The 26,107-nt window shown below is 40.2% G+C and overlaps 1 protein-coding gene across 14 annotated transcripts in view; it reads right to left on the bottom strand.

Moving 5' to 3' along the window:
• The window catches only part of PRKAG2 (protein kinase AMP-activated non-catalytic subunit gamma 2), a 285,917-nt gene that overhangs the window by 3,262 nt on the left and 256,548 nt on the right, over positions 1-26,107 (bottom strand). For 12 of the 14 annotated variants that reach the window (XM_036863639.1, XM_036863640.1, XM_036863646.1 and 9 more), the window contains 9 exons: positions 23,320-23,401; positions 22,225-22,283; positions 14,668-14,713; positions 12,868-12,922; positions 11,708-11,834; positions 8,923-9,088; positions 8,569-8,606; positions 4,168-4,314; positions 1,350-1,443 (listed from right to left, as the gene is read on the bottom strand). In XM_036863639.1, coding sequence (XP_036719534.1) covers positions 1,350-1,443; positions 4,168-4,314; positions 8,569-8,606; positions 8,923-9,088; positions 11,708-11,834; positions 12,868-12,922; positions 14,668-14,713; positions 22,225-22,283; positions 23,320-23,401 — 814 coding nt within the window. Of the gene's footprint in view, positions 1-1,321; positions 1,444-4,167; positions 4,315-8,568; positions 8,607-8,868; positions 9,089-11,707; positions 11,835-12,867; positions 12,923-14,667; positions 14,714-22,224; positions 22,284-23,319; positions 23,402-26,107 lie in introns of those variants that run through there. The other 2 variants (XM_036863641.1, XR_005021237.1) reach the window with 2 other exon arrangements.

Raw genomic sequence — 26,107 nt, 5'->3', positions numbered from 1 at the left:
AAAAAACCCAAGCCAGAACTGATGAACAAACAAAGACAGCAGAAGAACATGGAGAACACAGCAGTGGTTACCAGAAGGGAAGGGGGGGGGGGTGGGGGTGGGTGCAGGGGGTGAGAGGCTCAGCTGTATGGTGGTGGATGATAGCAGGACTTGGGGGGTGATCACTCTGTAGTGTGCACACAGGTTGAACTCGAACGCTGTACTAAAACTTAAGTAATGATTAAAAAGAGGTTACCATGCGTTTCAGGTTCTCACATATCCGAAATTTGAAAATGACTGCAGCAAGCCCTGTCTCTCGAGTTTCTGACTCAGCAGACGTGGGCTGGGCCCCACCTGTGCGTTTCTAACAACGTCCAGGTGCTGCTGCTTCTCCACGGCCTGCTGGGAGTCACCGCTCCCCCGGAATCACGCCCCTGCCGCTCTCACTTAATCAGCGCAATCTGTTTTCTCGCTGGTGATGGGGATTCTTTTCGGGTGGGTATCTTCAGGCTATAGGCCAACTGTAAAAACTAGTCTTAGCCAGTTTGATTGATTTCTGAACTAAAGAAAAATCAATACCCTAGTAAAGGCACATTTTAATGTTTAACTTCTAAGAGTTCAAAGGGCACATGGTTTAGTCTCCTGTCTTGGCCTTGATCTGTGAGGCCTGAGGCTGGGTTGTCTGTACTTCATGTGGGTGGGGAGGGGAAGTGGAAGGCTGGTGGTTTTAGGACCCCTTCAGCCATTAAACGATTAAACTGTGTGGCACAGGAGAAACACCGAAGGCCCCTCCCTCCCCCTGCCTCACGGGCTCCCCGACTGTGACCTGAGGGTTTGCTTAGAGTTAACCTGGCAGAAGATGAGTTTAGTCACCAATGTTTGGCAGTTAACGTAATTTCCATACACTATTAATGGAAAAAAGTTTGTGTAGGTCATTTTGTTTTATATACTCACTACTAGTAAGCTTTTTTTTTTTTAAAGGGTAGATGGTTTCAATACTTAGATCCCAAAGAATTTCCCTCCTGATTTCCAGTTAGTAGTCCTAAACATAAAGCAACACTGAGGAGATCTTCACTTTTTAATGGGCAAGGTTATGACGATCATGGCAATGAATCCTCGATTACTTAAGCACTTCTGGGTGTCGACAGGATGCTCTTAAGTCAGAATACTTTCTATAAACTTTTCTCTCACTCAAGGAGAATAGGAGAACTTCAAAACCACAAAGAAAATGAAAATGGTTTACAAAGTACTGCACAGAAAGCTGCGGCTGGCAGGTGGGCGAGGGAGGGCTTGCTGCCCGGCGTCCCCGCCCCGGCCCCGCCTGGGCTCCCTGTGCACTTACGGTAAAGGTCAGACACTGGCATTTATACCTGCAGGGGTGAGTATCAGGGCTTGCAGAATATCCGACAGGGAAATAATACCCACGATACTGTCTGTTTCGTTTACTACCACCAGCCGATGGACCTGCAAACAAGAGGAAAGGAGGCCACGTGTGAAAGTGGAAATAAGTAAAGGTTTAAAATGGACGTTAGAAGAAGTCTTTCGTGTGCTATACAATGAACAGATCCCACAAATGAGAGAAAGGAACGCTGCACAGAGCCATGCAATGGTCTTGGCTCTGTTAAAATGCAATGCTGATTTGCTTGACTACTTTTAAGAAAAATTAGCCAGATACGTCCTGCTGAGTTTTCTATTTTCAAAATATTAATATATGAAAGATACAACTCGAAACATGAAGTATCACAGTAGCTGCTTCATGTAGCTTCTAATCTCTTAAATGGTTTTTAATTTTTAAAAGTTGTATCTCGGTTTCTATTAACTATCACATAACTGGTTTTACCTGGGAGAGAAGTCCAAATAAGCAGTGAAACTAAATAAAAGGTCACTGCTCTTAGATTATATTTTCTCTTTTCTCTATGAAGTTCATATATTAAGAGTAACAGTCAGAGGATGATCAACTGTAATAAAGTGAAATAAATTACATTCACGTCTTGTTTTCTACTTGAAAGTCTTTTATAAGTGAGTGGACCGTGTTCTGAGGTATTCCTATAACAAAGCGTCCTTAAAACAGGAAAGGAGGGAGAGAGCACCACGCTTCTCTGATTTAAAAGCTTTAGAATTTAGGCTTGAGGCAACCACATGCCAGTCGGTTACCCTGGAGATCCTCTTCTCCACACTGAACAGTTAAAACCCGCTGGTACAGAATGGGTGGCACAGGAGGGAGATGGGAGGAGCCGGGAAATCATTTTTATAGTTTGTCTCTAATGATACTGTGCCGGTGATGCTTTTGACATCATAGCTTGCTTTTTAGGTTAAAAGGGAAATCACTTTGTCATCTTTCTCATGCTAATCAACATAAATTTCTTTTAAAAGCTTCTCTAGAAAAACTTATGTTCTTCAATAACCCTGTGATATAACACAATTATCTATTAACTTTAATCATAAGTTGATTTACGTCTAGGGCCACAGAATGCTTTATATTCTATACTAGACACATTTTGTTGTTGACATTTAATAATGATAAATAACTATCTTTTGAACTACTAAAGGGCAGGGGGAAACCATTTCACTTAGAATTAATTCTGCCAGACAGAAATGACCACCAAAAATATTATCATCTGTTGCTGAGTCTAAACTTATGAATGTTTCTTTTCTAAAAGCTAGTGTGATATTTGTCATATAAATAAACCAAATCATCGCTGATACTGTATACCCTTCTCTTAACAAAATATGTTGAAGCTGGGAATTCCCTGGCGGCCCAGTGGTTAGGACTCTGTGCTTTCACTGCTGAGGGCCCAGGTTCAGTCCCTGGTTGGGGAACTAAGATCCCACAAGCTGCTCAGTGCAGCCAAAAATATACTGTATATATAAAAAAAGTATATTTTATATATATATAAAATATGTGCATATATATGTGTATGTATGTGTGTGTGTATATATATATATATACACACACCCACCCATATATATATATATATACATGTTGAAGCTAAAAACTGGTCTTTGTTCTCCTTTAACATGATTTTTAATTGTTATAAAGGGTTCCATCAGATGGATGTGGTCCATTGTCCTTAAAATTAGGGAGGAATGTCTTACCTATTTCTGCTTACGATCTTCAAAAGGCATATAAAAAAGAACAATAAAAAGCTTAGATGTATTCCTAAGTCAATTAGAACCCTCTGGAAAACTAGTAATGGATGTTAAATTCAAGTAGAAAAAGACTTCGTGTTGAGACTAGTGAAACGGTAAAGGCCATGGCAGCTGAAGCTTGGGGAGTCAGCTCTGCTGAGGACGGAGCAGGGCGGGACCCTCCAACACACGTGACAGGAGCAGGGCAGGTGGACTTGGGCAACGTTGGCTCCCGAAGACGGGCTCTGTGCTCTGACCCAACACACCACTTCACAGGTAACTTTCAGAAAGCAGGCTAAGGTCGCCTGCAATTAGCCTAAAAATAACCAGGTACTTTTCCTCAGGGACTGTATTCTTGCTTTTAAATAAAAATCAAAGCAGACTTATTATGAATTGATTTTGCCTAATAGGGGTTTAGAAGGAACACAGTTGCATCCTTCAGTCCTAAGGAGTGATGAAGAGGGTAACAACATTCCTATCCCTAACAAGAAAGGAAAGAAATTATTTTGGGAATGGGTATACTGGATTAGATACACTATAAAATGATCTTGCTTATCTTTTATTCAGAGTGTTGTGCAAAGTATACTAAAAAATCTTACAGGCAGTAAAATACAGGGGGACACAAGTGCTCACGGTCAAGAGATGAACAGACCATTTAACTTAAAAAAAAAGATCAGAATACATTTTATTGACTTACTTGTTATAACCATATAATTACACATTTTTAGCTTTAAATTCATCAATACTCTAAGGAAACTTCAAGCTCTTGGGACTTCTGTTTTCTCAAGTATGTTTTAAAACCATGGAAATATCCTTATTTGATTCAGCTATGATGTCAGGACTTATAAATTCAATTCAATTCGGTGAACATTCACAGATGACCTACTATGTGCCAGGAAACGTGCTAGGTTCTGGAGCAGGGAGACTGTGTCACCGGACTGGCCTGGAAGGCTGCCTCCCGGGCTGGTCCTGTGACCCAGAATTCCTGGGGCACTGTTTCCCAGCTAGCGCTCGTGGCAGACGGGGAGGCGGGCAGGGACCCGGGTGCAGCCACTTCACCTCAGCTCTCACTATTCTGTCCACGATGGTCTCCAGTACTTCCAGCTTACTGCACTTCACTACGCCTTCGAAATACTGTGACCGGTGCTGCAGGGCCTGGGTCACTGTGATGTCTAGGTTGTTGTATGTTTTTTCAGCAGCAAGGTTCTATAATAAAGTAACAGTGGGTTATAGCCTTCATTTCAATTCACATCAATGACCAAAGTTAGTTCAAAGCAGCCTGATCTTTAAAAACATTGATGTTTATCATAACTTAGTACCACTGTACCAGCTTATGACATGCCATCAGTACTGTTATTTCATCATCTTATCAATAATCACTTAAAGCTTATAAGGTGTACCTTTATTATGAAGCAACGGTTAAATTCTGACTGTATGTCCTACAGAAGGTTCCCCTATTCTTACCCTATAGGGTTCATTTTTTTTTTTTTTTTCAATTGAAGTATAGTTGATTTACAATGTAGTGTTAGTTGCTGGTGTACAGCAAAGTGACTTATTTATATATATATATATTTTTTTCATTATAGGTTATAAAATATTGAATATAGTTCCCTGTGCTATACAGTAGGGCCTTGTTGTTTATTTTATATACAATAGTTTGTATCTCTTAGTCCTAAACTTCTAATTTATCCCCCCACTCTTACCCTACATTCCCTGAATGAATAGTCTTTTGAGAGGTGGACCAACACCTGGCAAAGGGTGAGAAGTCCCCAGGGCTAGGGAACAAGGTTTTTGCTAGAAAGGCTTTGCGGGGGCCCATCGGGATCAAGTAATCACGGAGGAAGCCCTGTAGATCTGAATGGCTTCTCAAGGTTCTGATTAACCTTACACGGTCCCACCCAACCAAATTCCAATAAGCCTATTTTTTGGTGTCGGTTATGTTAAACAGAATAAGATGAAACAAAAGGGTCTGAGACAGCTACAAAAGAATACTTAATGCTATGGTCAATATTAAGGCAAAAAAAACGGTATGCAGGTTTGGGGCTATCAAAGTTTCAGTTCCCTTTCTTAGAAATAATGTAAAACTCTAAGGAAATGAATTTAAATGAATGGGGGAGAAGTATCGAGTGGAAGGATGTAAGACCAAAATCAATCTAGTAAATTTAAACCAGGGATTAAAAAACAGAACTTTACATAATGCTATTAAATACATTTGCTGTCCTCTTTAGAACAGTTGTTCCCAATCAGCAAGTAGTGGGATATGGGTGACCAGGGATCCACGTGCGCACTAAGCACATGCCTGTTGGCAGAATGAATCAATGTCTCTGGTATAGAAACATGACCATTTAACATATACACATGCTGTAGTAACGGATAAGTGACTCATGTACTGAAAAGACAAAGAATTATAAAATGCTACTAATATGGAAAGGTACAGTCTCCCAGGACTGAACCAGGAAAAGTCAGAAAGTATGAACAGACCAATCACAAGCACTGAAATTGAAACTGTAACTGAAAAACCACAAACAAAAGTCCAGGACCTGATGGCTTCACAGGTGAATTCTATCAAACATTTAGAAAAGAGCTAACACCTATCCTTCGGAAACTGTTCCAAAAACTTGCAGAGGAAGGAAAACTCCCAAACTCATTCTATGAGGCCACCATCACCCTAATACCAAAACCAGACAAAGATACCACTAAAAAAGAAAATTACCTGCCAATATCACTGATGAACATAGAAGCAAAAATCCTCAACAAAATACTAGCAACTTGGATCCAACAGTACATTAAAAGGATCATACACCATGATCAAGGATTTCTCAGTATCTGCAAATCAATCAGTGTGATACACCGTATCAACAAATTGAAAAATAAAAACCTATGATCATCTCAATAGATGCAGAAAAAGCTTTTGACAAAATTCAACACTGATTTATGATAACAACTCTCCAGAAAGTGGGCACAGAGGAAACCTACCTCAACATAATAAAGGCCATATATGACAAACCCACAGCAAACATCATTCTCAATGGTGAAAAACTGAAAGCATTTCCTCTAAGATCAGGAACAAGACAAGGATGCCCACTCTCACCACTTTTATTCAACACAGTTTTGGAAGTCCTAGCTATGGCAGAGAAGAAAAAGAAATAAAAGGAATCCAAATTGGAAAAGAAACTGTCACTGTTTGCAGATGACATGATAGTATATACAGAAAATTCTAAAGATGCTACCAGAAAACTATAGAGCTCATCAATGAATTTGGTAAAGTTGCAGGCTACAAAATTAATACACAGACATCTGCTGCATTTCTATACACTAACAATGAAAGATCAGAAAGAGAAATTCAAGAAACAATCCCATTTACCACTGCATCAAAAAGAATAAAATACCTAGGAATAAACCCACCTAAGGAGACAAAAGACCTGTACTCCAAAAACTATAAGATGCCGATGAAAGAAACTGAAGAAGACACAAACAGATGGGAAGATACGCCACGTTCTTGGAATGGAATAAATATTGTCAAAATGACTATACTACCCAAGGCAGTCTACAGATTCAGTGCAATCCCTATCAAATTACCAATGGAATTTTTCACAGAACTGGAACAAAAAAATCTTAAAATTTGTATGGAGACACAAAAGATCCCAAATAGCCAAAGCAATCTTGAGAAAGAAAAATGGAGCTGGGGAAATCAGGCTCCCTGACTTCAGACTATAGTACAAAGCTATAGTCATCAAAACAGTATGGTAGTGGCACAAAAAGAGAACTGTAGATCAATGGAACAGGAGGATAGAAAGCCCAGAAATGAACTCACGCACCTATGGTTAATTAACCTATGACAAAAGGAGGCAACAAGGGAGGCAAGACTATACAGTGGTGGAAAGGCAGTCTCTTCAACAAATGGTGCTGGGAAAACTGGACAGCTACACGTAAAAAAAAGAAATTCGATCATTCTTTAACACCATAAACAAAAATAAGCTCAAAATGGATTAAAAACCTAAATGTGAGACCAGACACTATAAAACTCTTAGAGGAAAACATAGGCAGAACACTCTCTGCCATAAATCGCAGCAACATCTTTTCCCATCCATCTCCCAGAATAATGGAAATAAAAACAAAAATTAACAAATGGGACCTAATTAAACTCAAAAGCTTTTGCACAGCAAAGGAAACCATAAAACGAAAAGACAACCCACAGGTTGGAAGAAAATATTTTCAAATGATGAGACTGACAAGGGATTAGTCTCCAAAATTTACAAACAGCTCATGTGGCTTAATATCAAAACAACCCAATCAAAAAATGGGCATAAGACCCAAATAGACATTTTTCCAAGGAAGACATACAGATGGCAAAGAGGCACATGAAAAGATGGTCAACATCGCTAATGATTAGAGAAATGCAAATCAAAACTACAATGAGGTATCACCTCACACCAGTCAGAATGGCCATCATCAAAAAATCCACAAACAGTAAATGCTGGAGAGGGTGTGGAGAGAAGGGAACCCTCCTACACTGTTGGTGGGAATGTAAATTGGTGCAGCCACTATGGAGGACAGTATGGAGGGTCCTTAAAAAACTAAAAATAGAGCTACCATACAACCCTGCAATCCCACTCCTGGGCATATATCTGGAGAAAAACATGGTCCAAAAGGATACATGCACCCCAATGTTCACTGCAGCACTGTTTACAACAGCCAAGACATGGAAGTTACCTAAATGTCCGTCGACAGAGGAATGGATAAAGAAGTTGTGGTACATACATACAATGGAATATTTCTCAGCCATAAAAAAGAATGAAATAATGCCATTGCAGCAACATGGATGGACCTAGAGATTGTCATGCTGAGTGAAGTAAGCCAGACAAAGAGAAATATCAGATGATATCACTTACATATGGAATCTAAAAAGAAATGATACAAATGAATGTACTTACAAAACAGAAACGGACTCACAGACTTAGAGAATGAACTTATGGTTACGGGGGTGGGGGGGAAGGTGGAGGGAAGGAATAGTCAGGGATTTTGGGATTGACAAGTACACACTGTTATATTTGAAAAGGATAACCAACAAGGACCTACTGTATAGCAGAGGGAACTCTGCTCAATGTTATGCGGCAGCTTGGATGGGAGGGGAGTCTGGGAGAGAATGGATACATGTGTATGTATGGCCGAGTCACTTTGCTGTGCATCTGAAGCTGTCACAACATTGTTAATCGGCTATATTCCAATATAAAATAAAAAGTTAAAAAAAAATAAAATGCTACTAATATGTTACTCACTGCTAAACCAATGAATATTAAAAGTACAATTACTGTTGGGGAGTCTATGGAATTCTGATAAGGTCCTCATCCTCAAAGAAGCTAGGAATTATTAAAGTAGGAAAAATCACAAGAAACAGACTAATGAATATGCTTTAAATGCATTCTAGATGACAGGTTTAACAAAATTAAAAATACTTACAATTACATCAAATTTGGAATAAATATCTACAACTTTTCCTAAAAATAAAAATGTATGTTAGAATAATGTCTTAGAAACAAAAAACAGCATTTAATATCAATCTTAACTAGATATTTACTAAGAATTAAATATTGCTAAACAAAATAAACTTGTCTATTTTAAAAGGGACATGAAATCATATCTTAATGGAAAATGTGAAAATAAGCCAGTATAAAATTCTTATTCTCCTGAGTACTCCTTGGTCTAAGTTTTCATTTCCCCACTTATCTGATATGCCAGGTCATTTAACAATAGTTTTACCCTAAGGAGATAAACCGTTGTTTCTGTTCAACTGCTACGGCCCAGCACACAGACCTGACTCGTCCACAACAGGCAAGGCTGACACTCGTCTTTCCACGAAGACGTTCAAGGCTTTAATGATGGGAGTGTCTGGGTGTATGAAGGCGATGTTGTGGTAGGTCCCGATTCCGAGCGCACCCAGGTTCTGCTTCATGAAAGCAGGCTTTGGCATATCAGACATCTAGACAGGAAGACGGGCACAGATGCTCTAGAGCCAGAGCAGACCTTTTCAGTGTTCACACGTCCACACTCGATGAAAAACTATGTGCAACAAATTAGTCTTTTCTAACAATCCACCCGGATATCTGAATTAACGTGAAAATGTTACATACAAGAACTGTGTCTTTTGTTCAAACCAGCTTATATTTAACTACTTAGTAAAAATACTGCAAAGCACTAACATTGTAACATTTTCTCCTGCTCTCCACCCACTGGAAAACCGGACAGAAGGGAACAACAGGTCTATTTGGAAATTAAGACCCATCAGCCACCAAGAATCTTCTTAAATTATTCATGTTAAATTCATGGTCCTGCTGTCATCATTAAGTAATGTTTATTAAGAACCCACACGTTTCCAAACCCAAAGCGTTTGATGGTGGCTGTCTGAGCTGCTAAGCTAGTCCCCACACCATCCCACCTCTACATCCTGAATTCTCCACTGGAGGACTCCAATTTTTGTCTACTAGGAACAAGAACAAGCCAACTGAACAGAATTAAAAGAACATTTAAAAGTTAACTTTTCTTTTCACGGGCTGTTTTAAAGGAGGAGGGAGAAGTCAGAAGAGAGAAGTCTAGGATCATGTTTGACTAAAACAAAATAAGGTCTATGGTTTCAAAAATCCACCTTTTATAAAGGGTACAGTTGATTCCATCCTCCTGGTGTACCTTATAATTATCAGGAAAAGATGAACAATTAGAAGAAACAAAATGTTCAAGTCAAAGAGTTCATCAATATTCAAATCATGAGAATCCTAGAAATTTAGAGAGAAAAAAAGAAAGACCTATTAGGTCATCTAGCCCATCTCGATGCAGGATAAACCCCTGTTCCATCTGCACACTTAGGCTGACTGTCAAATGTCTCTCAGGGCAACGCTACTTTTTCTCGGAACATGATCTCAAGGCAGTAAAAATCAGGTTCTGGAGTTTATTTAAAATTCTTCATTTTTATCTGAAAATCCCTAGCTGCATATTCTAACAGCATGATTCTAATTACCATATTGGCCCAAATATAAGGCAGTACTGGCAGAGGCCACCTCCTCTACTTGTAGAGGAGAAGATGCCAAAGGCCTGTCTCAGGCTGTGCCTCCTCGACGGCAGCGCGGCCACGGAAATGCGCTGGGCCTCCGGGCGCGGTCGGCCCTGTGAGCCAGGCGCCCTGACCCCGAGATCTAAGCCGCCTCCGGACACGGACGGACGGCGCTGTTGGAGGGAGGGCTGCTCCACCACCGGCAACCGGCAACCGGCAACCGTGGCAAAGCTACGCAACCTTGCTGAACGTTATCGCTTCCAAATCGGATGAATAAAAATACCTACCTGAGAGGGTGGTGGCTAGGGTTAGATTTATCATGTGAAGTGCCTGACACAGCGTAATGCTCCTCTCATGATTAGTATTGTTTTAAAATGGCAACTCTAAGGGGGTACATGGGCTAAGAGCCTGGTACAGCCCCGCCCTGGGTCCTGTTAAAGCTCAGTGCCCAGGCGACTGCATGCGTTCAGCCCACGGCAGACAGGAAGTCCGACCAACAACGTCCCCGCCTCCTTAATTCTTCTTCCCTAGACTGCCTCTTTACCAAACTTCATGCTTTTTTGTAAATTACTCTTCTCCTTCCTACATTCTTTCTTAGTGTTTATTTAAACATGATGAGTGTTACATTTACACAGACTATTAAAATAGAGGGCTGGTTTGATGGACAAGGCATTTCTCCCAATCACTTAAACCCCCTGCGCTGCGGTCGGAGCAGCCTGGGCTCCTTCACGCCACACTAGAAATCTGCTCTATTTCCTTATTTGAAGCTGTGGAGAAGACAGGAAAGCTAACTTGATGTAGATTTTTAATGTCTACTAAATTCTTTTAAAAAAATGATTCTTAATATGATCTCTTCTGAACCATGAATGAGGCCTCGTACTGGTTCTAGCTGACCAATTACTTATAACCTCAACTTCAGTGCATGTAATTAAAAGGAAAAAATGAAAGCCCTCCTGTGAACACTCTGGCCCTTCTGAGCCTCTTTTTAATACTGCCGACCAAAGAGGTTCTGAGTTTTGGATGATTATGAAGCCATCTCATTTCCGATGCAATTGAGAAAACCTACAGACAATATAGCCCTGATTTGGACCAACATGGTATTCCGTTGTCAAAATTTTATTTGCTTTGGGCTCTTCTATCACTGCTGCAGTAAATAATAAGACCATCCTGGGGCCAGGACTTCTGAGCATGTCCCCAACCATGACACCAGTAAAGCATCATAAGGCAGTCTGGCTCAAGCTATCTTGGGTAAGCAGTTCCTTAATCAGACTGACTCGCGAACTGCTTTGCTTCTCCTCATTTTAGGTGATAAAATATTCTCACTTAAATAGAGAATTCCAAGTGTTTTTAACTTGCACTGAAAGGTGATTACTTTTTAACTGGAATCAACTTTGAGAATGTACAATTCAAACAGTAGTGAGTTGAGAAACTGAAGTTTAGAAATGGAGACCTCAAAACTAACGATTTCTTCTATGAGGGTAACAGGAGCCAATTTACTTGAAGTAAATTAAAGTAGATGCAGCTATGTCTTTAGAAACACTAAAAACTACTTACAAAAAGCTGGAGGAACTTGAGGATTCTTTTGTGGGTAAGTATATAAAGTGCATTCCCACTGATAGGGTCAATAACTGGCAATCTGTGGATTTTATTTTTGATCAACGAGTGTACAGCATCGAAGAGGCTGCGGGAAAAGCCATTACAGTTGTTAGGAGGCTTTAAAGAAGGATTAGAAAACTTTGGACCACCCCTGCTTTAAACGTACTTTCAGTGTCTTTCTTTAAATTACAATATTAAAAGGTTGACTGACCTAAAACAGCGTTCTAGAAAAGTTTTAAACTGGAGATCTCAGCAAAATTTTCGGTTTTCCATAATCTGTTAATAAGCCTCAAATCCAAGTGTGAACTACAAAAATCTCTAGGAGAGCAGTTCTTTTAATAGCAGGTTTGAGGCTTTTGTTTGAGAAATGACAGAAGCTAACGCCTCGGGAAGCTAACGGACGGCCCTGGCAACAGAGGGCGCTGTGGCCGGGGCCCCGTGCACCGGCCGCTCTGACTTCACGCAGCCCACTGGCCGCTTCCCTGCGCAGCCAGCCCACTGCTGGCTGCTCCAGCCGCTCCTGCGACTGCCGACAAGGAGGTGTGCTGGGCGTAGCTGTTTTTTAGGACTTGGAAATAAAATAATAAAAATCAATATTCCACTTTTTCTCACTAGTGCACTAGTTTTAAGAATGCTTTTATTTCTGAAAATGTATCCGAGCCGTCCCAGAAGGCTTGGGTCAACACTTGTGGGCAGCCCCATCCTCTGACCACCTCTGGACCAGTGCCTAAGGAGAGACTGATTTTTCAACTTCAGTGCATGTTGGGACCCCTGGGGGAGTTGTTTTAATGCACATTCCGGGGCACTAAAACCCTCCAAAGACTGACTGGGAAAAGAGCCCAGGAATCTGCAGCTTTAATGAGCTCCCTAGTGGGTTTCTGCTGCAGGTGATCTGGATTTTCAAACTGCTCAGTATGACCATCTTCCTAGTTCATTATCAGTCCGTTTGGACCAACAATGGCTGTGATTTCTACTGTCTCTAAGTTTACTGAATTTAATATTAAGGAGGCTGGGCCCTATCTAGATTAAAAAAAAAAAAATCTATCACCCATGGTAACAAAACAGATGAATGTGAATGAATGGAATGTTTTCAAAGGAGAAAAACTTTACAAGTTTACCTTGCATCTGGAGATATATTCACTAAAGGCTTAAATGTTTCTTGTAAATAAAGCTCTGTATTTATAGAAAGAAAACATGTAATTAGTAACATATTTGCTGTTTGTAATTATTACATAAATTAAAATACCCTTCAATTTACAGGTAATAATTAGAAGGATTAAAAACCCAAATCGAATTAATTTACTGACAACTATTGTGTTACTTATAGTTATGGCTATTATTAAACAACTTCCAAACTGTTTCAGGATGTTGCCTTTGTGGAAAAGTTAAGTATTTAAAAAACAGTATTACAATAGATGCTGTAAAAATCAGAAGAAAAGTCAAGAAATCTGATAAAACAGCAATACCAGCAGAGGTCACTAGAATGGTACCAAGTCACTGTCACCCTCAACGAATGAAGACTTTATGAAATCCTTTAAAACTAATTTTCACAAGTTAAAAGATAAAATAAAAGTTATAACAAACTTTGTTCTTTAAATGTTACTAAGTTTTTATTTTCCACACCAAAGCCTGATCTACTGTATCTGGGGATCTTTCTAGTATGTAGACATTATCTTTGTAAAGATAAACTGTAATTAATTTGTTTTACTGAGGTTTCTACACAGAAGGCATTCAAGAAAATCTCGACATTATTATTATTATTATTATTATTACTACCAAATACCATGTAATATCAAAATGTAAATATACTTAAACCTTGGTCTAACATTACTTATACAATAGAATTTATTAAAAAGTATCTGTCTTGGTGTTAAAATATATATATTCACTGCATAATAGGCAGTGCTAAAATGTGGATCCCATGTTGACTTACTTTGTTTGGTTTGACTTGATAAAGCTATCATAAATCAAATATATCGTTCAATGAAACTTCTAAATCATACGGGATTAAAAGAGGCCCAGCCCTCTTTAGAGCATTCTAACGGATGTTCAGATCTCACAGCCAGTCACAGGGGGTGCTTATCATACCAAGCAGATAATGGGAGTACAAAGCTAAATCTCAGTTTTAAATTAAAAAATTTCCTTGAGTTGGCCCCTCAATTTCTCATGTAGGCTTCTCCCTGAACACCCTACAAAGGCTTCTTCCTCAAGGATCCCCATCACAGGCTCCTATCTAGGATATTCTTACTGATTGGTCCTTTGCCCCCTCTGTACCAACCCAGCAGGATGGGTCTCATTAAGACAGAACAATTTCACAATCATGAAATTACAATTTAAAAAATGGCTCCATTTCAGAAAAGGGTATTGTGATTATGAAGGGTGAATTTCAATGCTGCAAACAAAAGAAAGCAATCTTGAAGTTATTTTCATGTGATTTTATCCAAATCATCTAGTTTAAGGTTCACTTGTTCTACTTGTCTCCATAATTTGTAAAGAAATAATAATAATGTGAAGAAATAATGATTGAATTTAAATAGGAACAGATCCTTGCTTTTGTTAATTTCAGGCATTCCTTTGTTGCATTTTCTATACAAAGGCAAAGATTTGGAAGGTAATACTTAGTGGTGAATGGTGGCTCCACTGGGGGCCAGAGACTCGGGCACTAATTACTATATCCCATCTATATCCCAGCCTTAGTCTAAAGACTTGTTATAGGTTCTCTATACATGTGTACTAAACAGACTGGGTAATATTTATAATAGTATGGCATACTATCAAAATTAATATAGAAATAAATGTCTTAATGTAGTCAATTATTAAGCAGAGAGAAGAGGACCTGTGAAATTAAAACATTTTATACATATGTAGAACATTTTTTCCCTCATATTAAAAGGTTTTTAACACTCAACAGTGCTTACCCCTCCATGTTTCAATCTTATGTTCCTCTAATTCATAAATCTGTACCTAGAAATAAGAAAAACTCTTATTTACAAATGTTAACACACACAACATAAGGGAAAAAAAAGAAATTACTATTTCATAGCTACTGCTGAGTCCCATAATTCAGCAGATGGGAACAATCAAGATAATTCAGAAATATTAGAAATATAAATGAGAGACAAAACGTGCTCTACCTTTCTTTGAAGACAAATGTTTTATAAATTTAAAACATAAACCAACACAATATTTTCATTAATTTGAAAATTTCTGATACACTTGAATTTTAAAACATACACCGACACACACACAAACACACACACATATATACACACATTCCTACACACACACACACACACACATATACACACATTCCTTCTTTCTGAGGATACATAAGAGTTTCAGCATCTCTAATTTTAAAAGGGCAGTTGGTTAAATCATGTGCTAATTAAGCTGCTGGATCAGGTTATGCCTGGGCCGCATGGGCGTCGTCACAAAGGCAGAGAGGGCGTTGAGTCTGGAGAGCCTGGAGAGCCTGGAGGCTGGGCGGTGGGTACAGCACTTAGTCACCCGGAGTCGTCACCACTCACATCACTGCATCTTGGCTACTGCTTTGGGTCAAAGTACTTAAGGTCTCTGAATCTGCTTCCCTTCCTAAACAGCTGGAGAGGAGGCCCTCCACGTTCAGCTCCTGTGCGGACAACGTGCTCTGTGAGCCTGAGGCGGACGGCCTCCCCACCTGCTGCAGCCTCCCCTGCGGCTCAGCTTAAGAAAGCCACTCTGCCTCCTGCAGTGTTGCACTGGGACTCCTGGGGGCCCTGCAGTAGGAAAACCTGGCCTCTTCCTGAAGCTTAAAATCCACTTGGCAACATTAAGACAGTCCTATACTGAAATGCCACCAACAAGTGGCAAGAAACCACCAAGAAGAAGGCGTACGTATCAGAGCGTACTCTAAAAGGCTTATTTAGTGCAGGGGGTGCAGGGAGAGGAGGGATGAGCAGAGGTCAGGGTCAGGCACGGAAAACTTCAGGAGGCAGATTTCAGCCAGGCTCTGCATGATGAGGGGACTTTACATAAAAGAAGATAAACTCGTAAGGGCCCGGAGAGGAAAAGGACTCCCTCACGTTCCCGACACACAGAAAGGAGACGGTGCTGGGGGGCAGGAGCGAGGAGTCTGGGGACTAACGACCCGAGGTGGGCTCCGTGTCTGGGAGAGAAAGCCAGGCCAGCACGGATGGGTTTAAGCAGTGGGACGACGTGACAGCACCAGAGCCAGATGCAAAACCGAGTGTCAGGTCAGTTAGGTCTCGAATGGTGACTGTGGGAATGTAGGGGCAACTGAAAGGAAGAACCAAAAGGTTTCGAGAATAATACAATAGGGGAAATAGAGATGAATGACTAAGTAAGAACCCGCCCCCCCCCCCCATTTTGATGCCAGGTGACTGAACAACATCCACGACAGAGAAAAAGCCTAATTGAGGAAGATGAGGCCCCGGTTTTCACACAGTTGCAAGTAGAACAACCCTGGTCTGCGTCTCACTTAGGCGGTCCTGAGGCGATGCCCGTGCTCTGCCTGCACAGCCCCCTCGGAGCTTTAGCTACGGTCACCAGCATGGCCGTGACTCAGCTAACACGGGGGTCTCTTGTGAACGGGGGGTGTTTGGCGCTGGCAAGCTGGGAAGGGGTGTGTGTGTGTGTGTGTGTGCGCGTGTGCGTGTGTGTGTCTGTGTGTGTGTAAGGTACAAACCTGAGTAAGATACAGTCTCTACCTCAAAGAACTACCTAACAAGAAAGAACCTCAGACGCCCCTACGGCAGCCTTTCTCGACCTCGGCGCTACGGGCACGTGAGGCTGGACGCTTCTGTTGTCGGGCCGTCCTGTGCGCCGCAGGACACTGAGCAGCATGCCCGGCCTCTGCCCACCAGACCCCAGCAGAAGCGCCCCACCCCTCCCCCAGCTAGGATAAAAAATGTCTCTAGATGTTGTCAGATGTCCCCTGGGAGGCAAAATCACTCCCCGCTGAGAAACACTGCCCTACAACTAATCAGAATACAGTATGAAAAGTGCTGTGTGGGTTAGTTAATGGGGGCGCTGAAACAGTGACTAATCCTGCTCCAGGGAGATGGCACAGGGTTCTCCATCACTGAGGCGGCTCTCCAGCAGGATTCTGAAAGACCTGAATTTCAACTGGCAAGGACCAAGGACCTGAAGGAGAACGTGCACGTGGAGGAAGTGGACTCAGATTTCCAAAGGAGAGAAGCCACAGGGGGACGAGCGGAGGGGCGAGGAGGAAGGAAAGAGAGAACTGAGTGGGCAGGTCAGCAGGGGAGGAGAAACAAGAAGTGCCACCACGGCAGGCTCTGTAGGTGGCAGGGAAGAAGCAACCACCGCTCAAGCACAGAATTTAATAATTAAAAAAAAAAAGAGGTATACAGTACCTACATCTATGTAAATACAGTGGCTGATAGGAAAGGTAGCAGCCTTGGGTCTCGTCATAAAGAGTTCTTTCCATAATATACATCAAATTATAATTTAAAAGTTCCATTCCGATTTTGTGGAAAATCAGCCTAGAAATTTTTACAAAGAAGCTACAAAATCTTTCATGTTTAAGCTCCCAATCTCACTGAAAAGAAGTATTCAGTAGAAATAAGGTTTGAAAATAAGATTGGAGATCACCCAAGGAAGAATTAGTGAGTTTAAGATAGAGCAACAGAAAGTATCCAATCTTGAGATCAATGACACTAAAAACTGAGGCTACGGGATAGTATCAAGGGGTCTAATATACAAGGAATCGAAGTCCCAGGAGAGGAGAGAAAGATGGATATAAAAAAAAAAATGAAGAAACAGCAGCCCAAAACTTCCCAAATCAGGTAGAAAAGCAACTTAGAAGATCGAGGAAACTCAACATACCCAGAACAGGATAAATACAAAGACGTATCACAGTTAACAGCTGAAGTCCAAGGTTAAAGAGAAAGCCTTGAGCCAGAAAGAAATGGTGCCTTACACAGAGGAGACGAGGATACAGATTTCTACCGACTTCTTATCAGAAGCTCTGTGAGGCCAGAAGACAACGAAATTACATCCTTAAAGTGTTAAAGAAAAAAAAACCAAAACCCAAAAAACAGTTAACTCAATCTCTATAAAACAGCAAAACTGTCCTTCAAAAATCAAGATGAAAAAAAAAATCAAGATGAAATAATGACATTGTCAGACAAACAGAAACTGCGATAATTCATCACCAGTGTGGACCATACAAATGCTGGTGGGAGTTCTCCAAGATGAAATGACAACAGACGGTGACTCTGTAGATCCACAGAGAAGAACAGGAAATGCTACCTATGTGGGTAAATATAAGAAACTGATTTTTTCCCTTTTACCCTTCATTTTGTTTAAAACAAAAACGATAGGGGTAGATTAAATGGAACTGTATTTTCCATATAATTCCGATACTAACTCTCAATAGACTGTGCTAAGTTAAAAATGATACTGAAACCCATTCAGCAACCATACAACAACAACAACAAAACAGTGAAAAGGGTGTGGTTAAAATATTAACAGAGCTCTATCAGCCATGATGGAGTAGATGGGACCACACGGAGTCTCCTGCTGAAAACAACTAGAAGATGGGAAAAAATACGTGGAACTGTTTTCAGACATTAGACAACACGCGAGGCAGGGCCGTCGTCCCCGAGAGAAGGGAAGCAAGCTGAGCCCCGTGACCGCCACGTCCCTCTTGAGAGGCACTCTGCAGAGTGTGACACAGGCAGCTGACCCCAGCGGAGCAGGTCTCAGTGAGCTGAGGAGGTAGAAACCGAAGTCTGGGCCGACTGGGCCGGATGGAAACTGAAGGCCAGACTACCAGACAAGGTGGAGCTGTGCAGAAAGAGAAAAGAAGGCTGCGCAGAGACTGCCTTGAGGCCCCGACTGAACACTAAGCCGGGCATGCACGGGGCGAGAAGGCATTTGCCTTCTCACCAGGCAGAGTGAAAAGTCCTTGCTGAACAACCAGGGAAATCCATGGAGATCCCAGAAGTACTAGTAGAAGTGAACCAGCCAGAGTAACGCTTAACACACTAACAAAGCTTAAGAACAAGCCTCGAAGTAAGCACGTGAAAAGATACTCAACAGCATTAGCCACCAGGGACGTGCAAATCAAAATAACAGTGAGGTACCAATTCACATCCACTAGAATGGCTATCATCAAAAAGAGAGACAGTAACAAGGGTCAGCGAGGACGTGGAGAAATTGGCACCCTGACACACTGCTGGTGGGAATGTAAAATGATGCAGCCGCTGTGGAGAAGTCCGGCAGTTCCTCAAATAGTTACGCACAGACTACAATGTGACCCAGAAATTCTACTCAAGGTCTACACCCAAGAGAAATGAAAACATATATCCACATAAGCTCCTGTACATGACTGTTCATAGCTGCATCATTCACAATAGCCAAATAGTGGAAACCATTCAATGTCCATCAACTGATCAATAAGTAAAATGTGGTATGGCCATACAGTGGAATATTATTTGGCAATAAAAAGAAATGAAGTACTGATATATGCTACAACATGGAGGAACCTTGAAAACACTATGTTACGTGAAAGAAGCCGGTCACGGAGGACCACATATTGTGTGATTCCATTTACATGAGTTGTCCAGTATAGGCAAATCTACAGAGACAAAGTAGATTAGTGGTTGCCTAGGGCTGGCGGTGATGGTGGACTGGTGGCGTGTCACAGCTAAAGGTGTGAAGTTTCTTTTTCAGGTAATGAGAATGTTCCGAAATTGACTGAAGTGATGGCTGCACAACTCTGAATATACTAAAAGCCATTGAATTGTATACACTAAATGGGTGAAATACAGGATATATGAACTGTATCTCAATAAAAACTGTTTTTAAAAAAGGACCTGCAAGTAATTTAACTGCCTGCCCAAACAAACTCCAACTCCTTAAAGGAAGACAATACAGATATTCAACCACATAACATTAACAATGTCCAGCATCCACTAGAAGTTATTACATTTCCAAGAAGCAGGAAAATGTAACCCATAACAGGAGAAAAACCAGTCTTTAGAATCAGACCCAGAATAGAGGTGAAGGAAAGAGCATCTGATATATATATATATATATATATATATATATATATATACACATCTCTCAGATATATAACAACTGATATAATATGTTCAAGGATTTAAAGGAAAACATGAACATAGTAAGGAAAGGAATGGAAAATATAAAGAAGAACCAAATGGAACTTCTAGGACAGAAAATACACTATCTGAAAGGAAAAAAAAATAGGAGTTAAGGTATTGTGGAGAAAATAACAGTGGAAATGAAGACACAGAAATAAAATATATCTGAAATGAAGCACCGAGGGGAAACAATACTGGGAAAACCCCTACAAAACAAAAGAGTCTCAGCTGAGTAACTAGAATCCTAGAAAGTGGGGGAGGGGACAGAAAAATACTTGAAAAACAGTATCTAAGAGAATGGAGAAAAAGAATATGATAATCTCAATAGCTACAGACAAAGCATTTGACACAATTCAACATGCATTCACGAGAAACACTCTTGGCCAACCTGGAAAAGAACAAACATCCTCAACATGATAAAGGGCATCTATGAAAAAACTACAGCTAACACCATAAGTAACAGTGAAATACTGAATGCTTTCCCTCTAAGATGGGACACAAGGGAAGCAGGTCCGCTTTCTTGATGTCAACGCTCTACTGGAGGTCTTAGTCAATGAAATAAAGCAAGAAAAGGAAATATCGTGTCCACAGATTGCAAAACTCAGTATTGTTAAGATGCCAACTCCTTCCCAAACTGATCTACGGACTCACTCCCAATAACATCAGCAGGCATTTTTTTTTTTTTAAATAGTTATCAAGAGACTATTGTATTGGCATAGAGACAGACAGGTAGAACAACAGAACAGAGCCCAGCAACAGACCCACATTTAAGGCAGTAAAACAATTCTGTGACAAAAAGAAAGTCTTTTCAATAAATGGGTTGGGTACAACTGACTGTATCTGCAGATAACATCATTATGTACATAGAAAAATCCTAACAAATGTACAAAAAGACTACTAGAATAATTGAATCTTACAAAATGAAAGGTTACTATATAAAAATCAATTGTGTTTTTATATAGTAGTGATGAATTCTTAAAAACGAAATAAGCCATAGCTTTCACAATTGCACTTTTCTGTTTATAATTAGAAAATGAGGTGTAATATGGAGGAAAAAAATGTATCCTCAAGTATTAAGAAAAACTTTGGACTATATATTTAGATATAACTGCTCTTTAGAAATTATGATTTAATTAACTACTACTGAGATCTATTATACGGGGTTTAGCTGCATTTTATTAAAATGTAGCCACTTAATAATCATATTTGTGATTTTGCCAGTCCAAAAGCAGAGATATTGACCATTATAAGGAAAACCAATATTCAGCTGCATTTGGCAGTATTTAAGAAATCAGATATGTCATGTGAAATAAATATGGAATACTTAGGAAGTCTTTGGTAAAACTTCCTTCTAAGAGTATGTCTTAAGCAGAAGCTTATTTTTCCATCTTATGTAGGAATTTAATTATTGGGCAATACTGACCATTACATGTAAAAACAGTATTCATTGGATTGCCTTTTACCTATTAGATACCCAAAATAGTACTAGTTAAAGAAAACAAAGTATACAATTCTGTCCTTCCCCAACCTTGACAAAAAAAACCAAAACCAAACCAAAACAACTCAAAAACAACAACAAAAACCAAAACCAAAAACCAAACAAGCTGGTAGAATCACAAAAATCATAGTGTTAGATAAAGGCCATATGTAGTTTTCAAACTATGCTCTTATAAAACAGTTGGACCAGGAACCAGGGAGTTCTGCCACTAAAATTAGCCAGTAGCAGTCTTTTCTTAAGTGGCAGAAAAATGTCAAAACTGAATTTCTCCAATTTAAATGTTTACTTCCTTAAAAGCACAGAGTCCATATATTTCTTTTATAAAATTTCAGGGGTAACTGCATAAAGCCGCGTGCCCATCAGCAGGCCCGGAAGTCAGGCCTGTGTTGTTCTCATCTCCACTGTGGGCTTCACTGGGGACAGCCACCCCTGGTCCGGAAGGGTGCGAGGGGCCTCCTTCATTCATGGGTCCAGGCAGATCTCAACACCACAGCATGCCCAGAATGCCGGTAAAGAGCATAAATTTAGTGAAATTTATAGACTATCTAGGCAATAAATAAGCACATAGAATTCCACTAATCTGAGGACTTCTGAAAGCTGAATAAAGAGGCTATTGCCTTTTATGCTTCCTGAGACTACCTTCTTCAAGCTTCAAATATCAGACTGATTTACACTGAGGTTTCCTGCACATTATATATATTTGGAAAAATCAACCACCAGCACCACCAAGCTGGTACCAAAAAAGAAAAACACAAAATCTTAAAACACAAACACACACACACAGTTCTAAATACATACAGAGAAATATATAGCTCCACTTACTTGACATAAGGATTTCTGGCACTTACCATGGGTGATTTATAGTATCTATGAAGTATATTAATGAAATCTGTAATTGTTAGCATTCCTGGAAGAAAGAATTATATATTAAATATAAAACTATGAAAACATTAAAGAAAAATTTCAGATGATAAGCAAACCTGGAATATTTATTTACTAGACAGCCTTCTAGATTACACTTTAAAGACTACCAGCACAGCTTAATATATTATTTAAAACTATTAATCTGTTAATTATCTACACCCCGCTAAGATACACAAATTTAGCTGAAATTAAACCTGATAGTAATTAATGGAATTAATCACAGTAGTTGGCAATTCACCAAGACAAAACTTTCTGAATGTTATTAAACATCACAAAAGACTTGTGGCTACATGTAAATAATTTAGGATACTTTAAAATAAGATTAAAGTATCCCATGAGCTCTAGAAACATGACACTTTTGGTAGCACTTGGATTGTTTTCCGAGAATCCTTCTAAAAACAGTGGCTTTCCCAGGCACAACTTACGAAGGGCCCACTGTGTGCCGGACACCAGGACTACAGAGATGAAGGCGTGAACCTCCCCCCTGAGGCAGCTGCAGCCCGAGGGGCGGCGGACACGGAGTGTCATTTCAAAATGATGCGATGCCTCCTAAGAGGGACGACACCCGTTGTCCACTGTGATTCATAAGATGAGAAATTATGGAGCTTAGATACTGTGAGTTACGTGGTATTTTAAATAGCGTAACAACGCTTTATCAAAGGTACCAATCACGTTTCCATCGTTTCATCTGCTGTGTCAGAAAAGTGCTCACCGGGGAGGGAGTGGGGATGGCCCGCGGCAGGAGCGCGAGCGGAGGGGCCGACAGGGAGAGGTCGGGCCTCAGCCTTGGGACCAGGGGACCGGCAAAGGCACCAAGGAGGCTTCAGAGCCAAAACGGCGCTGAATCCAGAGAAACTCCACACAGGTACATAAATGTTTTGAATTTACTAGCAGTCCCACCGCACAGGATGTAAAAGCAAGACTGTCCTTTGGTTGGTAACATGTCTCCTAGGCTGCACTCCAAACCAGCACTTCTTGAACTAATTCAGGCTTTCAGATCCCCGGCCCGTGCCGCTTACCTACAAAACTTTGTCTTTTACTCTCCCACAGAGGCGCTGCTCGGACACCGTTGGCTACTAGGGCAAAGAAGGCCTTTTTAACCTAAGACCAATGAGAGAGACAACACACATTTTTAAAGTCTATATATATGCAGGGAGAAAAATACCTTCCACTAAAACACTCAACTAAACCTTACCAGTTAAAAATAACTGAATTTATTAACATTAGCAATATGCTTTTGTATTATATTGAAAGGTATATAGGGATTGGAGATTATTTTTTCAAACTGAAACAATGCAATCAGAGAGACTTTATGTAATTAAAACCACACAGAAGAATTAAACTTCAAAGGTTTGTTTTTTTGGGCCACGCCACACAGCTTACGGGATCTTACTTCCCCAACCAGGGACTGAACCCAGGCCCTTGGCAGTGAAAGCGCCGAGTCCTAGCCACTGGACCGCCAGGGAATTCCCCAAACTTCCGAGTTTGATCTTTCCTATATGTGGTTATTAGTTCATTCAGAAATACCGAAGTTATATCAAAGAACTTGAAATGAAAATTTGTTTTTCATATGCTGAATAACAAAACAAGCATTCCCCCTTCATTTCCCTGCGGTTGAGAAAGAGAAGGAATGAAAGATGTAATATACTCCTACTTTTATATCTTCTTGAGACAAACATTCACTGTGTGCCTATTATGGGCTGGGCCCTGTTCAGAGTCGTTCACATACAGTATCTCCCTGAGCCCTCGGGACAAACACCCTCTGGGACACCGTGACAGGCAGCAGAGGTGATGATTTATTAAAAGCCAAAAGCTCAGTGCTGAAAATGACCTCTAAATACAGACAGCAAATAACATATGGAAAATGGTTCAATTTTACTGATAATCAAAGAAATGAAAATTAAAGCAAATTTAAAGTACCATTTATAGCTGCTAAATAAGCCAGTATTTTTTCGTTATAGCACCCGACACAAGTGCAGTTGTAAAACCACTGGTGGCTCCATGAATTGTTAGAATAGTTTTTGAGACACAGCTTGTATCAAGAATCACAAAAATATTCATACTGTTTGTGTACTAGCTTTTTCTCTGTTGAATTAGTCACTCATACAAAAATTTTAGGAGTAGGATTCCTGAATCAGAGATGTTCAATTATGTGGCATTATTTCTAACATTGAAAACTGGAGAAAGATCTGCCTCCAACAAAACTTGTTAAATATTGGTATACCAGTGAGAAAAAAGCATCAAATAGTATAACTGTGAAGACTATGTTGAAGTAAAAAAAAAAAGGTTTATGGCAGTGAAAATGCAGACTATAAAACTATGCATTATAATTATATAAAACATGTATTTACACAGAAAAGATCAAAGAGAAACAAGCAAAAAAATTAAACTTTTATATTATGAAGTTGAGGCAGTGGAAGTGTATCTCTTAAAATTTTTTTTTATTCTGTGGTATAGTTATCTTTTTAACTAAGAAAAAGGTTATTTTCTTACCCACTATACTCCGAAACCCCTTGTTAACTTAATAGTGAAAAGAGAGGATTTCAGGAAACGAGAGCTTCAAAATCAGAGTAGAAGTAATAACTCAGCACCCGTTTCTGCCTTTACTGTGACTCATTTTTGCCTCTATTTAGAATGACAAATGTAGGTGCCTGGTTCACCTGCACAAGGGCAGAAGGACGGCTGGTGGGTGAGGGGGACTCTCATTAGTCATTTTCCACACTTGCCTTAGCCAAGTCCAGCACTGTCCTGAGTACGGCAGGGATTCCATCAATCTGTTGAACAAACTGGCAGGGAAACTAGGAAGAGGCGGTGAGCAGAGCCAACCCAAGGACACGGGAGCCAGACGGTAACTAAATGGCATCCACAAATTGGCAAAATGGTTTCTGAACCACAGCTTGTATCAAGAATCACAAAAATATTCACACTGTTTGTGTACCTAAATGGCATCCAGGGACGGTGTGCCACTGTGAATGGTCTATTTCTACCTTGATGAGGCTCTGGGAATCCTTGACTGTGGGCCTAGGAAATATTATAAAAGAATATGGGGGAAAGTCATGGATAAACGGATTTTGAAACACATTAAATATCTGCTTAGCTTGTTTTTCTAATTGGCTGGAGTAGGCAGGGAGTGGGGGCACTTTTAAAACCACAAACTGCTTACTATTTCCTCCAAAATAACAGATTTAGCAGAGAAAACCAGCATTAAAATCATTCATCAGGATCATTCACGTAACCCTAAGTGACCACAGCTGTTGAAAAGCCACTCCGGAAAGTTCTGGTTTGGCCATGATGAAATAGCTGAAAACAACTGCACGAGTTGGACAAAACATACAAACCCCCATTAGAAAGCACTGGCAGACAGCACAAAGGCGGCAGGATTCAGGGAACTACAATCCTTGAGAGAAAAGAAAGATATGAACTGAGCTACAAAATTCTGGAATTTTTCCAAAGGCATTTTCCAAAGCATCTTCAAATAGGCGAATTTCGATAGAATATTTGAATCTATCAAGAGCATCAAATAAAACCCAGGCAGGAAAAATACAAAGAAAACCACACCCAGCACATCATAGGTAAGATGCTAAAAATCAAAGGCAAAGAGAAAACCAGCCAGAGGGAAGAAAAGACATTAACTTTCGAAGGAGCAGCAATCAGACAGATGGCAACACCAACAGAAGAAGCAGGGCCTAACTTTAACACTCAATATAATGACTGTTGTTTCAGAAACAGAGAAAATCCTGCTTCCCCACAATAACTTCTGACTAACCTGCTACCTGCAAGCTCTTAAACAGCCCCTAAATGCTCCAA

This window comes from Balaenoptera musculus, chromosome 9 (genome assembly GCF_009873245.2).
Source record: "Balaenoptera musculus isolate JJ_BM4_2016_0621 chromosome 9, mBalMus1.pri.v3, whole genome shotgun sequence".
NCBI lineage: Eukaryota > Metazoa > Chordata > Mammalia > Artiodactyla > Balaenopteridae > Balaenoptera > Balaenoptera musculus.
The sequence above is the reverse complement of the archived record's forward strand: the minus strand, read 5'-3'. Positions and strand labels throughout refer to the sequence as shown.